This window comes from Camponotus vicinus, unplaced genomic scaffold (assembly GCF_025532165.1).
Source record: "Camponotus vicinus isolate PSW18456_S1 unplaced genomic scaffold, iyCamVici1.0 SCAF_8, whole genome shotgun sequence".
Taxonomy (NCBI): Eukaryota; Metazoa; Arthropoda; class Insecta; order Hymenoptera; family Formicidae; genus Camponotus; species Camponotus vicinus.
The window spans coordinates 893,697-908,348 of record NW_028141980.1 but is presented as its reverse complement, the minus strand read 5'-3'; the positions used below and the strand labels follow the sequence as shown (position 1 = coordinate 908,348).

The 14,652-nt window shown below is 37.4% G+C and overlaps 3 protein-coding genes across 3 annotated transcripts; 2 read left to right on the top strand and 1 right to left on the bottom strand.

Annotated features, from left to right (window-relative positions):
* Positions 1–322: 322 nt before the first annotated feature.
* Positions 323–3,109, bottom strand: LOC145975929 (uncharacterized). Its single transcript, XM_083106697.1, has 3 exons — positions 2,959–3,109; positions 1,528–2,835; positions 323–570 (listed from the first exon to the last, which is right to left on the bottom strand). The coding sequence occupies exons 1-3, from the start codon at positions 3,107–3,109 to the stop codon at positions 323–325; spliced, it is 1,707 nt and encodes a 568-aa protein (XP_082962823.1).
* A 6,214-nt stretch (positions 3,110–9,323) lies between these two features.
* On the top strand, positions 9,324–10,538 carry LOC145975928 (uncharacterized). Its single transcript, XM_083106696.1, has one exon. The coding sequence runs from the start codon at positions 9,324–9,326 to the stop codon at positions 10,536–10,538; it is 1,215 nt and encodes a 404-aa protein (XP_082962822.1).
* A 30-nt stretch (positions 10,539–10,568) lies between these two features.
* LOC145975927 (uncharacterized) lies at positions 10,569–14,486 on the top strand. Its single transcript, XM_083106695.1, has one exon. It carries the CDS (start codon positions 10,569–10,571, stop codon positions 14,484–14,486), a length of 3,918 nt encoding a protein of 1,305 aa, XP_082962821.1.
* The last annotated feature ends 166 nt before the right edge of the window (positions 14,487–14,652 follow it).

Below are 14,652 nucleotides of genomic sequence, written 5' to 3'. Positions count from 1 at the left end.
TTTTTCGAAGATCTATTGCAATTTTATCGAAAGTTTGCCCTTGTGATTTATTTATAGTCATAGCAAATGCTAGTTTCACTGGAAATTATCTTCTTTTAAAAGTAAATGGATACACATTTTCGCAATATAAAGTAATACGATTAAGAAAAACAATTTCTCCAATCTTATTACCTGTTAAAATTTCACAACGTAATAAGTTATTATCTAAAACTAATAATCTAGTACCATTGCATAAACCTTCATTGATACTGCGATTTCTAATAAGCATGATAACAGTGTATTTTCTTAAGCGTAATTCATGAGGTGGAAGACATGTTGGATTTTAAGAGTTAAGATATTCTATCGGAATTATTTCGTGTATATCTTCATTATTTCCAGTCGTTTCAAGAGCATTCACACTTGTATAAATTTTCTCTGTCATCTCATCTAACAGATTTATTACTTTTTCGTTTATTTTATCAACATCAACATTTCTTGCAGATAATATAACATGATTAGCCACAGTTTTATATTGTTTACGTATTATGATATCTCCGTATATGTCTTTAACCATATCCGAATTTGCATTTGCTATACATTTTTCTGGAATATGAACATTATCTGAATAATCATTTGAAGAACTGTTCGCGAGCGGAATCCGACAGTGCGACGATAGGGACGGAAGGTCTTTCAGCGAAAAAAGTGTGCCTCGTTCACACAAAAAAGACTGACGTTTATTAGAGTCAAGAGTAAAACAAGTGTTGAGTGCAGTGATTGCGATTCGCGAAACAGCGGTGTAACAAAGTAAGAGCGGTTTTCGCGAGCGGTATCGCAAGCGGTGTAGCGAAACAAGAGCGTTTTCTGAATTCGTAGGCGGTCGTATAAAGCGGTTCGATTTGGGTATTATCAAAAGAGATAGGGGAAGTCCGAGTGAGTAAGCGGTCGTATAACAGAATAGCGGTTTTACAAAAACGGTTTAACGAAAAGTGCGGTTTAGCGAAAAGTGCGAGACTTCGACTTGTTCGCGTGCGGTGCCCGTTATAAGGCGAGCGGAATCTTGGGCCCGTTGCGACGTGACCCAATAAATTTTGTACTTTAGCGGTGACCACGTACAATTGGCCACGTACAATTGGCCGCCGATGAGGTCTGACGTAGACAATTCTTTAATTGTCATGCGCGCAACCTTTTTCTATCAGCTGATTGGCAATCAGCGTTATTGCGAATGTTTATGACCAGCGTTTCTTGATCGATGAAAAAATGCGAGATAACGGGAACGGTCATGTTTTTCTGAAGAATCGAAAGCTCGAGAAGATTCTTGACGCCCGTTAAATTTGAATTCTCGAATTATAGAATATTATTTGAAATATTCTGAGAAATTTAATCCGGGATGATTTTTATGATTTTCGAACAAAGAACCATTACCTAAATTTAGTAAAAATTGTGCAAATTCTTTTTCCTGCGGTAAAGTTCTCATATTTTGTGCCAATGAAAATGTTTTAAATTGTTTCCATAGAATACTAAATTTTATTGATAAATTTATAATTTCACAACGCGTAGCTCTTTCTTTCACAGATAATAGTTGTCTAAAATCTCCATCAAGAAGAACAATTTTATCACCAAAATATAAATCATTTTGCATTATATCGTGTAATGTTCGATCCATTATTTCTAATACATAACGTGGTGCCATAGGAGCTTCGTCTATAATGAAAACATCCACAAGTTTTAAATTTTCAGCTTCTTTAGATTGAACTTTAATATTCGATGTAGAATCAGCAAAAAGTGGTACAGGTAATGCAAAAACTTTGTGTATCGTTCTTCCATTTGGAAGTAATGTCGCAGCAATACCAGTAAATGCCATTGTGCTAACTATTTTTCCTTTATTTTTAAGTAGATAATATAAAGTCGTATAAATGAAAGTTTTACCAGATCCACCTGGATCATCGATATAAAAATATCTATCATTATCATTACTTAATGTAGCTACTAAAATAGTATCAACAATTTCTTTTTGTTCTATATTTAATTGTTCATATTGTCGCATACCTATTGATGTATCCTCTACAATTTGTTCTTCGTCATTTATTTCTTCTTCCTCTATTATTTGTTCCATTTCAGGAAAATTAGCAATATTCGATCCTTCTTTTTGAAGCAAATTAATGATATAATTATAAACTTTCTTTATTCCTATTATAGGTCCAAATCGTCTTATATAATCTTCTGACATATCTTTTTTAAATTCATCCCATATTTTTTTTGGATGAATTGGTTGACAATGAATTAAAATTCGTACAAACAAATTACGAAGTCGTTTTGGCATCATCCAAACTTTTGCTTCATTCATTGCACGATACCATTCTTCATCGTCTTCTATGAGTCCTAATACTAAACATGCAGCGGTGAAAGTTTGATGTACCTCGTTATTAACTGTTCTTAATTCTTGAAAATTTGTAGCTCCTTTAACATGTAATAAAAGTATACGTAAATGAAATAGTTCTAACTGAGACGGGCTGACGGAATACATACGACCGATACAATTAAAATATTTTTGACGTTTTTCCCAACGATTAATAGTTTTGCCATTAATTGTAACTTTTTTAAATACATAATGAGATGGAATATCGCTATATAAATATTGTTTCGCTTCCTCATCTCGAGCGTTTAATTCAAAATAATCTAATAACATTGTTACACGTCCTATAGCAGATTTTATTGCATTATTATTAACATTATCATCAATTATCACATTATGTTCGTTTGGTAAATGAACCGGTAAACGAAATATAGCGTGACTTTTTTCTTGCAAAAGTTTGCTTAGAATGCGCCAACATGCTTCTACGGGTCCGACATATCGAGCTTCAATAAAATTTTGAATTTCATCATGTATTATTGTTTTATTTATATTTTCTCCAATAATTACAGATGCAGCATCATGACTCTTATATATATATTTATACAAATATTTTACAGATCGTATACTCGAAACTATTTCAACATTAATATGACTATTAAATAAAAGTAAGAGTGTTGGATTAAATGGAACAACATATCTATTATCAACAACATATCGTCTTTCGTATAGCAATCCGTTATTTCTTCGACGATATTGTGGATAACCATCTTCATCCATAGTTGCTTTAGGTCGAAATGGTTTTGGAAAGTGTTTCGAACATTTATTGTTTATTAAACACCAATCTCCACATGGCCCATGAATCATATGTTATATTACAATATTTTGTAAACTCTCATTTTCATTAGGATCAGGAATTTCTGCTGAAATTTTATCACCTATTTCAGAATTTTGATATTTTACAATTTTGTTTTAACGTAATTAATAAATGTATATGTAGTAATCCACGTTTTTTAAATTCTATTACATAAACGTATGCCAAGACTTCACCAAAACATTTTTGTCTGACTATAACATCGATTAAGTAATCCTTTTTTATATTAAATACGCGAGCACATATATCTGATCTATCTACCGATTGTTGATTCGGAAGTAAATTCTCTTTAATTTCACGCCAATTTGGATTACAAGGATCATACCCGTGTCGAAATGTTGATAAGGTTCTAATAAGGGCCTGATTATTTGACCTTAAGAGGATGCCGGAGTCGCGGCCGAACTCCGACGGGTAGGCGCCCTCATTTTAACATAACTAAAAACGTCGGTACATTACCAACACTTATAGTTATGTTACCGACAGTATTATCTAGAGTAGAAAGACATACATATTTTAAAAAGAGCAATGTGAAATACAAGCTTTTTTTGTATTGTGTTTAATTGTATTTATATTGAAACAAAAAATATGTTGCATTTCTACTGCTCTATCGTCTCGCACAAGCAACGATTTTAGAGTATAGATCTGTCTTTATTGCATACATATTTAAATACAATTCTATCATTGCTCTCATTAGCTATGTCTCTTTATATATATAATAAAAATATATTGTGAAAATATTTATAAATATTACTTATAAATTTTATGAATATACGCCATTACATCAAACAATTTGCATAATACATTTTATATTGTTAGTTTTTGATTATATCGATTTAACAAACGTCGTACATAAATTGTAATTTGTAGAAAGTTATATGCAAATATCCTTTTTATTGTATGTATACAGAATATCGCAGAGTATTATATATAAGCGCTTGTGAGGAGCGCAGTAAATTGAACAAAAAAATCTCATAACATTTTACAATTTTCGTAATAATAATAGAAATTTAAATAAAATCGGAAATATGTATCTGTGTGTGTGAGAGAGAGAAGCATTCGGCCGTTCGAGTTATCGCATGATCCAGCGTGTCAGAGCTTTTTGTCGGTGCGCGGCAAGGGGAGGGACAGCGCGGCGCGGCGATGACGGTGTAACGAGCGGCAACGGCGTGCCCCGCTGTCCCTTCCCTTGTCGCGCGCCGACAAAATGTCCAACACGCTGGACCGTGCGATAGCTCGAACGGCTGAATGCTTCTCTCTCTCTCTCTCTCTCTCTCTCTCTTTTTCTCTCACACATACACACGCAGATACATATTTCCGATTTTATTTAATATTTCTATTATTATTACGAAAATCGTAAAATGCTATGGGACTTTTTGTTCAATTTACTGCGCTCCTCACAAGCGCTTATATATAGTACTCTGCGACATTCTGTATACATACAATAAAAAGGATATTTGCATATAACTTTCTACAAGTTACAATTTATGTACGACGTTTGTTAAATCGATATAATCAAAAACTAACAATATAAAATGTATTATGCAAATTGTTTGATGTAATGTATATTCGTAAAATTTATAAATAATATTTATAAATATTTTCACACTACATTCTTTGTCTCAAAAGCATCGAAATAATAGATTTATATCGATAATATAATGGGCCCCTTCATCGCCCATTCCCGTGAGACGCAACCATAATATGTGTATTTTTTTCGTCTCTCCGATATATGCAAACGAGATTGAGGCGTCTTTTTCTAACGATATTCATTAGAATATCGTGATCAGATATGATAAATGTAAAATATGATATATGAATAATTTACCATTTTGGAAAAGGTAATTAATTTTCTGCTATAATTTAAAAAAAAATGTTGCTTCATACATTTTACACATTATTGAAATATTTTTCCTTACAAGGATTTCCTTCTAAGGCTATAGTTTATAGTAGTGTGGCGAAAGCTGCAGCATAAATTTCACAGCATATGCTATCAGGTTGTTAAAGCTTTTTAAATATTATATTATTTGTAGGCAACGGCGATGAAAGTAATTTTTTTTTAGGCACCAATTTATCATATGTACAGCCGGGTAGGCTATCGTACATTCGAAGCTTGGTGTCATCAAAAAAAATCGCCAGCAATCACTATAATTTGCTCCAATAATTTGTTAGCTTTTGACGCTATGTGACATGCTGCAATTATATAAGAATTATCGAAATATAGCACGCTTTCAAAATAAGAATCATCTCTTATGACGCGTACAAATCGGTCCAATGATTCATCTCACCTGGATTTTTATTCTTATCAAATATGCCTTTTAGTTGAGGCAGTATCTTTATGATCTCTGAATTAAATTTCGTTTAAATTTCGCTACCAGAATGTACATGCAAATCGTATCTGGTGTAAAACATTTTTAGTAACCAGCACACAAATTAAGATCGCTTCTCGAATTTTTTTTTAAATAACCAGCATACAAATTAAATTAGATCGCCTCTAGATTTTTTTTGAATAACCAGAACACGAATTAAATCGCCTCTGGAAGACTTTTCGAATAACCAGCACACGAATTAAATCGCCTCTGGAAGACTTTTCGAATAACCAGCACACGAATTAAATCGCCTCTGGATGTTTTTTTCTTTTGAATAATCAGCTCACGAATATATCGCCTCTGAAATAAATATTTTAATAACTAGAGCGCACATGCAAACCGCATCTGGTAATAAAATATTTTTAAAAACAACCAGCCCACAAATAAATCGCCTCTGGATTTTTTTGAATAACCAGCACACGAATTAAATCGCCTCTAGGTTTTTTTACACCAGCACACGAATTAGATCGCCTCTGGATTTTAAAAAAAAATAATCAGCTCACGAATAGATCGCCTCTGAAATAAATATTTTAATAACCAGATCGCACATGCAAACCGCATCTGGTATAAAATATTTTTAAAAACAACCAGCCCACGAATAAATCACCTCTGGATTTTTTTGAATAACCAGCACACGAATTAAATCGCCTCTAGGTTTTTTTACACCAGCACACGAATTAGATCGCCTCTGGATTTAAAAAAAAAATAATCAGCTCACGAATAGATCGCCTCTGAAATAAATATTTTAATAACCAGATCGCACATGCAAACCGCATCTGGTATGAAATATTTCTAAAAACAACCAGCCGACGAATAAATCGCTTCTGGGATAAATATTTTTTAATAAGTATTTTTTTAATTAATAACTAGAGCGCATATGCAAACTGTATCTAGTAAAATATATAATCTGTATACGTGTGTGTATATATATATATATATATATATATATATATATATATATATATTGTGTATATATATTGTGTATAACTTACATAGAATATTTTCCACGTAACACGTTGTAACGCTGTTTTCACGCAGCTTGTTACGCGTACGATTGTTACGGCGCCGCGCGACAGCGAGTATCTATGACGCGCAATACGAGAAAGAAAACGCAAGAGTATAATGCCTTAGTGTGCGCATACATGTATACTGACGTATACTATTACATGCGAAATGGAAGAGAAGGATGGTACGAGATTGTCTCTCCTTGTCACACAAACCGATTCTAGCGCTGTCTGTCTCGATATCGAGCAACTAATCTACGGGCCTGTTTTACTCTCGTGCCTCGATGTCGCACACACACATATGCACGAAAGTCTAATTAATCGAAACCTTTTTTATTAGGCTTCTAAACTCATTTCTGAAAGTTCACTTATATTCCTTCATGCAATCTCTTCCGGGAAGCTATCTTATTTTGCACATACAAACTGCAAAACTTTTATATTAAGCAAATATTGTTACGACTTGACGCTAGAAGCCGATAAAAAAACTGTAATTTTTCAATTTTCTTGGTTTTTTGATATAAAACCCGGAGGTTCCCGGTTTGTTTTTATATGTACTTTAATCGTGGAGAAGTATTTATTATTCCGTGCAACTAATAAAAAGTTTTCGGTCTACTACATTTTATGGGTAAAACAGGAAGGTCCGGCATCCTCTTAATATAAATCGGGGCCTCATAGGGTAAAATAATAAGGCCCTCATGCGGCATGTAACAAATTGTTTACAAGGCCCTCATAAGGAAAGTTTTTCGGGCCCTTATAAGAAAAGTTTTTCGGGTCCTTATAAGGAAAGTTTTTCGGGCCCTGATAAAAAGGCCTTATTTTGACTAGAATTACATAATTAATGCTTAATATGGTCTTTCAGAGGAAATTTTATTAAGTCCATATTAAAATTTTAATAAATATAACAAAAAATTACATGTTTGTTTTATGTTAAAAATGTTATTTCGAAGTTTACATAAACAATACAAAATTATTAAAATTACACAATAAAATTAAACATTATAAAATTACGCGTCATAAAATATATAAATAAAAATAAAATATAGCATAATCCTAAATAACAAGAGTGTTTTAAAAAGGTTTTAAAAATATTTAAAAGACGCTCTATTTTTTTGAGAAGTCTAACATTTATTTTAAATACTCGTGTTATTTAGAATATAATTAACTATTAAGGCTACTCACCGCGGCTATATTGGATTGTGATTTTAGAAGCGAGAGATGACATGATGAAAATAATTGCGTGCTATTTTTAAATAAAAAATATTTGGATAAAACAACACTTTTGATCGCTTTAGCACTTCCAGAATGTTCCAAAAGTGTGTGTGTGTGTGTGTGTGACAATTAATAAACAGTCATAAAATGAAGGTGAAGTTTAGTTATGCGTCTGCTCATAAACCTGCATGACATGAGGTTTCGTATCACATTTATTTTATGGCTGTTTATTAACTGTCAAGGGAAAAGGTTAGTTTTCGGAAAATTTTAGAAGTGTGTTAAAGCGATCTGAAGTGTTGTTTAATTCAAATATCTTTATTTATTTGGAAGTGGCACGGAATTATTCTCATCGTGTCATTTCTCGCCTCTGACGTTACGATTTCCAACATAATCAACAAGAGTTCAGGAGCCTTAAACGCGCAGCATAATCAATATCAGTATTGTTTAATAAATGTGAAACGATAAGATTAAGAATGTATGATAGATAATATTTTTGGCTGAGACTTAATAAGAATTACATAACATCGTGTTCATATGCTTCATTATCTTCTTCATTGTTTATTTGATGAGCATTATCTTCTTCATTGTTTATTTGATGAGCATTATCTTCTTCATTGTTTATTTGATGAGCATTGGCCAATAGTCGTCGTACGTTTCGCTGCCCTTCCCAATCTTTAGCATTATTAAAAACACTTCCTGTTTCGTATTATTTTCGATTTGCTTTCATATATCTCATCATGTATTTATCATCCTTATAAGCCTCTAGAACGAGCTATTGAAGATTCTTATTGATTTTATATGCTTATATCTGTTGTCGAAGGTTATTATAATGTTATCTCCGGCTTCGAGTCGATGGTTGTTGTGAAACGTGGTCGCTTTACAGAGACGAGATGATCGTGAGATCTCGTAAATTCTCAAACATTCGAGATTCGGGAGATGCGCGATATATAAGCTTCTCGGAGCTGGTGTTAGGGGCCTTTGCTAATCTTACTGCCGCCTTGTACATTACGTTAGGGCAAGTCAAGAAATAAGTATTAAAATAAAGAAAGTATTCACACCAACGAAAGAGAGTTCTTTAATAAATACCCTCCAAGGAGCCGTGGCTACACCCACACAAATTTAGAGGCCTATGCCTCGACTTGCGTCGACCGTGGAACCTCCCGGGATTTACACGCAAGAAACTACACATTTTGGTCCTTCGAGCCGGATCCTGGACAAGAAGTTGGGAGAATTTGGATCCACTGCAACATTTTACGGTCGCGAGCTTCCTTTGGATGCGAGGGAAAGCAATAAGGACGATAACAGCTGAACCGCGAGGCACTGGAGAGTCAATAGCAGCGGTCAATCGGCGGTTTCACATTTTGAAGAGGCGGACTGGCAGCCGTAAAGGGTCAAGGAAGCATCCGTGGAGCAGTTAATCGGCGGTCACGGTAGGAATATCATTCTTTTACCAATCAAATTGTCTATTCGCTATCTCAGTATTTGCGCAAGATAGTTTGCGAGTATCACATAGTTTGCGCGCGTCGTATATTGCGTAAATTATGGCTCATTCGGCTCAGATCTCGGCACTTAAAAGAAAACGCACATCAATAAAGGCCTCATGTACCCGTATTAAGACATATGTAGATTCTGTAACGCATGTGACGCCTGAATCAATCGCGAATTTAGAGGAAAGAAAAGAAAGATTAGCGACTTATTGGACGGAATATAATAGTTTGCAATCCGAGTTGGAAGCTCTTTGTGAAGACGAGGAAGAAGATCGCCCTTCATTTGAGGAGATGTTCTATGAATTGACCGCTGCATTGCGCTGCAGGATTTCGGACTTTAGTCAAACACCGTCTACTAGTGCCGCGATGTCACCAATTGCATCCCCGGCCGAAATGGCCGCCTCCGCATGTAGCATACGATTGCCAAAATTAGATTTGCCGAAATTTGCAGGAAAATATGAGGAATGGTTTCCATTTTATGAGATGTTTAATTCGGTTATAAATAGTAATATGTCGTTGAGTACATTTCAAAAATTTCAATATTTAAGAGCATCTGTAACGGGCGAGGCAGCTAATGTGATTAAATCATTAGAATTGACAGATCAAAATTATTTAGTAGCCTGGAACTTATTGAGACAGCGGTATGACAATAAGCGGGCCATAGTGCAAACGCATTTGCGTGCTTTATTCGAGCTGCCGAGCGTTGCGAAGGAGAACGCCGTTGAATTGCGTAGGATGGCGGATAATACTACAAAACACATACAAGCGCTGAATGCCTTGCGCTGCCCAACCGAGCATTGGGATAGCATATTAATATATTTAATTTCTTCTAAATTTGACCCGATCACTAGGAGAGAATGGCAGGCGTCGCTTACCGGAGCAGAATTACCCACTTTTAAACAATTCGCGGAATTTTTGGAGCACAGATGCCATTTGCTAGAATCGCTTATTCGAAATAATTCAATGATTCAACCCGTCGGGAAGAGCATGACGATTCACGTTGCGACTACTTCTCCCTTATGTGGATATTGCAATGGAGAGCATCTTATTTATTACTGTCGAGATTTTATTAAATTGCCTGTTGCTCGACGGCTCGCGGAAATTCGGAAACGTAAACTGTGCACTAATTGTTTGCGCGGGAATAATCATGTTTCGGGGAAATGTAAAGCGGGCGCATGTAAAATATGCGGAGTCAAGCACAATTCCTTACTTCATTTTCAGTCGAAATCTAGCGAACTTTCTGAAAACGCAAAAACGGGAAATGAGTAATCTCAGGCAACAACAAAGGAAGCCACAGTCATGACTCAATTGTCTGCCGCATATAATGCCCATGTATTGCTTTCGACGGCGATTGTATACGTAGTAGATGCTAACGGAATAAGACAACCTTGCCGAATTCTATTAGATAACGGTTCTCAAGCAAATTTTATAACGCGAGCTTGCGTCGAACGATTAAATTTAAAGACTATGCCGGGTAAGGTTAGGGTCTCAGGAATAAATGGCATGACTAGTGAAGCAAATGAGATCGTTAAAATAAAATTACAGTCGCGATTAAACGGTTTCTTTGCAAACTTGGAATGTATTTTAACGGAACGCATCACGGAGCGTATTCCTACCTCGCCGATCAAACGGGAAGAAATACATATACCATCGAGCATTCAGTTAGCCGATCCAGAATTTTATCGATGTTCCGATATCGACATACTAATAGGCGCCGAACTATTTTGGCAATTGCTTTGCAGGCTGCTAGGTAGGCTGAAATCCTCGAGGGCACATCCCACGTTGCAAAAGACGCTTTTTGGCTGGATTGTTACCGGTCGAATAGATAACGACGCGTATTGGGCCTGCGAGCGAGAAGCGGGTGTGTTTCATGTCATAATAACAGATGCAGAATTGCAGAATCAGTTGTCAAGATTTTGGCGTATCGAGGAAAATTTCCGTCCTGCCGATTCATATTCGAGCGAAGAGCGTTTTTGCGAGCGGCATTTCGTTGATAATACCAGAAGAGATTTCGAAGGTCGAGTAATAGTTACGCTTCCGATTATAGAACACAAGTTAAAGGAGCTCGGTGAAACTCGAGATACAGCAATGCGACGATTTCATAGTCTGGAAAGGCGTTTGAATCGAGACTTGAATTTGAAGTCGCAATACGTAGCATTTATGCGCGAGTACCTGTCACTTGGACACATGAAATTGATTGATGAAACAAATGACAATAAAAATTTACCAATATGTTATCTGCCGCATCATTGCGTATTAAGGCCTTTAAATGAGACGACCAAATTAAGGGTGGTTTTTGATGCTTCGTGCAAGGGTTCAAACGGAATTTCATTGAATGACACTCTTATGGTCGGCCCGACGGTACAGCAGGATTTATTCTCTATCATTTTAAGATTTCGGACTTTTCAATTTGTGTTCTCCGCGGATATCACAAAAATGTATCGCCAGATACTGATTGATCCCAAACAAACGCGACTGCAGCGCGTTCTTTGGCGGGACGAGGCCGTCGCGGACGTGCAAACTTTTGAACTAGTAACATTGACATACGGCACGGCGGCCGCTCCCTATTTAGCTACTAGAACTCTTCGATATCTGGCGGAAATATACGCAACTGAATATCCATTAGGATCGCAACATATAACGCGTGATTTTTATATTGACGATCTGCTTACCGGCGCTGACACGATCGAGGAAGCATTGGTATTAAAGAGCGAGGTCATTGAGATTTTGAGACGCGGAGGTTTTCAACTTAGCAAATGGTCTTCAAATAATAAGGCATTGATAAGCGACGTTCAAAATAAGCATAATGCTGAAGTTCCAATTGACAGAGATCCGGTATCACGTATTCTAGGAATACTTTGGAATCCGGCTATAGACACGTTTCGAATTGCGATTGAATTACCGGCTGACTCACATGAAATAACAAAGCGCATAATGCTATCAGAAATTTCAAAATTATTCGATCCTTTGGGATTAATCGGACCGGTTATTGTCATTCCGAAAATGTTGTTGCAAGAGATTTGGCAGTTAAAAATGCATTGGGACGAGTCCATTCCGTTAGATATGCACGAAAAATGGTCCGCGTTTAGAAAACAGCTAAGCGAATTAAATAGGTTGAGTATCCCGCGATATATTGGGGGTCGGAGTAGGCATGCCTTTCAAATACATGGCTTTTGTGACGCCAGTCAGCGAGCATACGGCGCTTGTTTGTATATTCGGAGACAAATCGACGACAGTGAATTTCATGTCGATTTATTGTGTTCAAAAACGAGAGTCGCTCCTCTCCGGGCTATTTCAATCCCTCGACTTGAACTCTGTGCCGCGCTATTGTTGGCTCGATTATGGGATAAGGTGCGGGCGTCTATCGAGATAAGTAGCGTGCGACATTTTTTATGGTCCGATTCGACAATAACGTTACAGTGGATTTCCTCGTGCTCCAGGAAGTGGTCGATTTTTGTAGCGAATCGCGTCGGCGAAATACAGCGGTTAACTTCCGGTTCGGATTGGCGGTACGTTCCGACAACCGAAAATCCCGCAGATTTGCTGTCTCGGGGCATTTCCCCGCATGACATCGGAGAATCCGCGTTATGGTGGCGTGGTCCCGCGTTCCTGAGGAACAGCGAAGACTCGTGGCCAAGCAGCGGTGTGAGTATTCCGGAGTCAGAGATGCCTGAGACGCGACGGACAGTTGCGGCTGTTACTCGCACGGCAATGGCAAACCCTTTCGCAGAACTCATCATCAAATGTTCGAAATTAGATAGGCTATGCCGAATCGTTGCCTATTGCAGACGATTCCTCACATCGCGCCGACAATCGGGTGAGAGGTTGGGCACTCGCGTTTCGCATGAGGAAATTTCAGTCGCGCTAAATAATCTTTGTAAATTGGTACAGGGGAATGTTTTTTCGAGTAAAATCGAGCAGCTGAGGAAGGGAAATCCTCTTACATCCGCTAGCGCTTTAATATCTTTGTCGCCTTATTTAGATGATCAAGGTTTGATTCGCATCGGGGGGAGACTCGAGAATTCGCAGTTGTCATATAATGCTCGTCACCCTATTTTGCTCCCAAAAAACCATCGGCTTATTCAGCTCATAATAGAACGGGAACACGCGCGCAGTCTGCACGCGGGAGTACAAGGCACTATGGCCGCGGTGAGACAAAACTTTTGGCCGCTTTCGCTTCGATCAACCACGCGAAAGATCATTAGACAATGCCTCGTCTGTTTTAAATGCAAACCGGTTATGTCAGAGGCGAAAATGGGGGTGTTACCGGCACCTCGAGTAACACCTTCTCGGCCTTTTTCTAACTGCGGAGTCGATTACGCTGGACCTCTTGTTATAAGAGAAAGCAAACGACGAAATGCTCGAAATAGTAAGGCTTATGTAGGTGTATTCGTATGTTTCGCTACTAAAGCAATTCACCTTGAAGTAATTAGCGATTTAACAACTGAAGCTTTTTTAGCCGCTCTTAAGCGTTTTATTTCGCGTCGGGGATGTCCGGTCGCCATATTTTCTGATAACGGCACCAATTTTAAGGGTGCATCGCGGCAGTTGTCAGAATTTTGTGAAAGTTATAGGTCGGCTGAGAAACAAGACAAAATAAAACAGTTTTGCTGTAGTTCGCGGATAGCGTGGCATTTTATCCCACCTGGCGCCCCGCATTTTGGCGGGCTGTGGGAATCGGCGGTGAAGTCCGCAAAATATCACTTGCAGCGCATTGTAGGCGGGTCGCACCTGACTTTCGAAGAGTTGCAAACAGTATTGTGCGAAATAGAGGCCGTACTCAATTCGCGTCCGTTGACACCGCTGAGTTCTGATCCGAATGATTTAGCTTATCTTACGCCAGGGCATTTTTTGATTGGTGGCGCATTGAATGATTTTCCTTGTCCCGACCTTACCGATATTAAGCAAGATAGATTGATACGCTGGCAGAGAGTCGAGCAACTCCGTCAGCATTTTTGGAGTCGCTGGAGCCGCGAGTATTTGAACCAATTGCAGCAGCGGCAAAAATGGGCAATCAGCAAGGGTGAACAAATCGAGACCGGACGGATGGTGCTAATCAAACAACAGGGCCTTCCATCTTTACAATGGATGCTTGGTCGCATAAGCGAGATTCATCCTGGAGCGGATGGCATCGCCCGGTCAGCAACAGTGGTCACAGCCAAGGGATCGATTGTTAGACCTCTGTCAAAACTATCGATATTGCCATTAAAAGATTAGCATGATTTAATTCATTATATTAAATTGACGCACTTGGCGAAGTATAGACAAAGGACAAATTTTCTTAGTTTACTTCTTTAATTGACTGCAAGCTAAATTAGTTGATATGTATTGACGAAAATGATTATTCGACTCAATTTAAATTTATTTGAACCATGTACTACGC

Coding starts and splice junctions, on each gene's coding strand:
- LOC145975929 (XM_083106697.1), bottom strand. CDS start 3,109: ATGGATGAAGATGGTTATCCACAATATCGTCGAAGAAATAACGGATTG. Junction 2,836..2,958: donor TAATGTTGAAATAGTTTCGA/GTATACGATCTG, acceptor ATTTTATTGAAG/CTCGATATGTCGGACCCGTA. Junction 571..1,527: donor GAAAGAAAGAGCTACGCGTT/GTGAAATTATAA, acceptor AAAAATGTATAG/CAAATGCAAATTCGGATATG.
- LOC145975928 (XM_083106696.1), top strand. CDS start 9,324: ATGGCTCATTCGGCTCAGATCTCGGCACTTAAAAGAAAACGCACATCA.
- LOC145975927 (XM_083106695.1), top strand. CDS start 10,569: ATGACTCAATTGTCTGCCGCATATAATGCCCATGTATTGCTTTCGACG.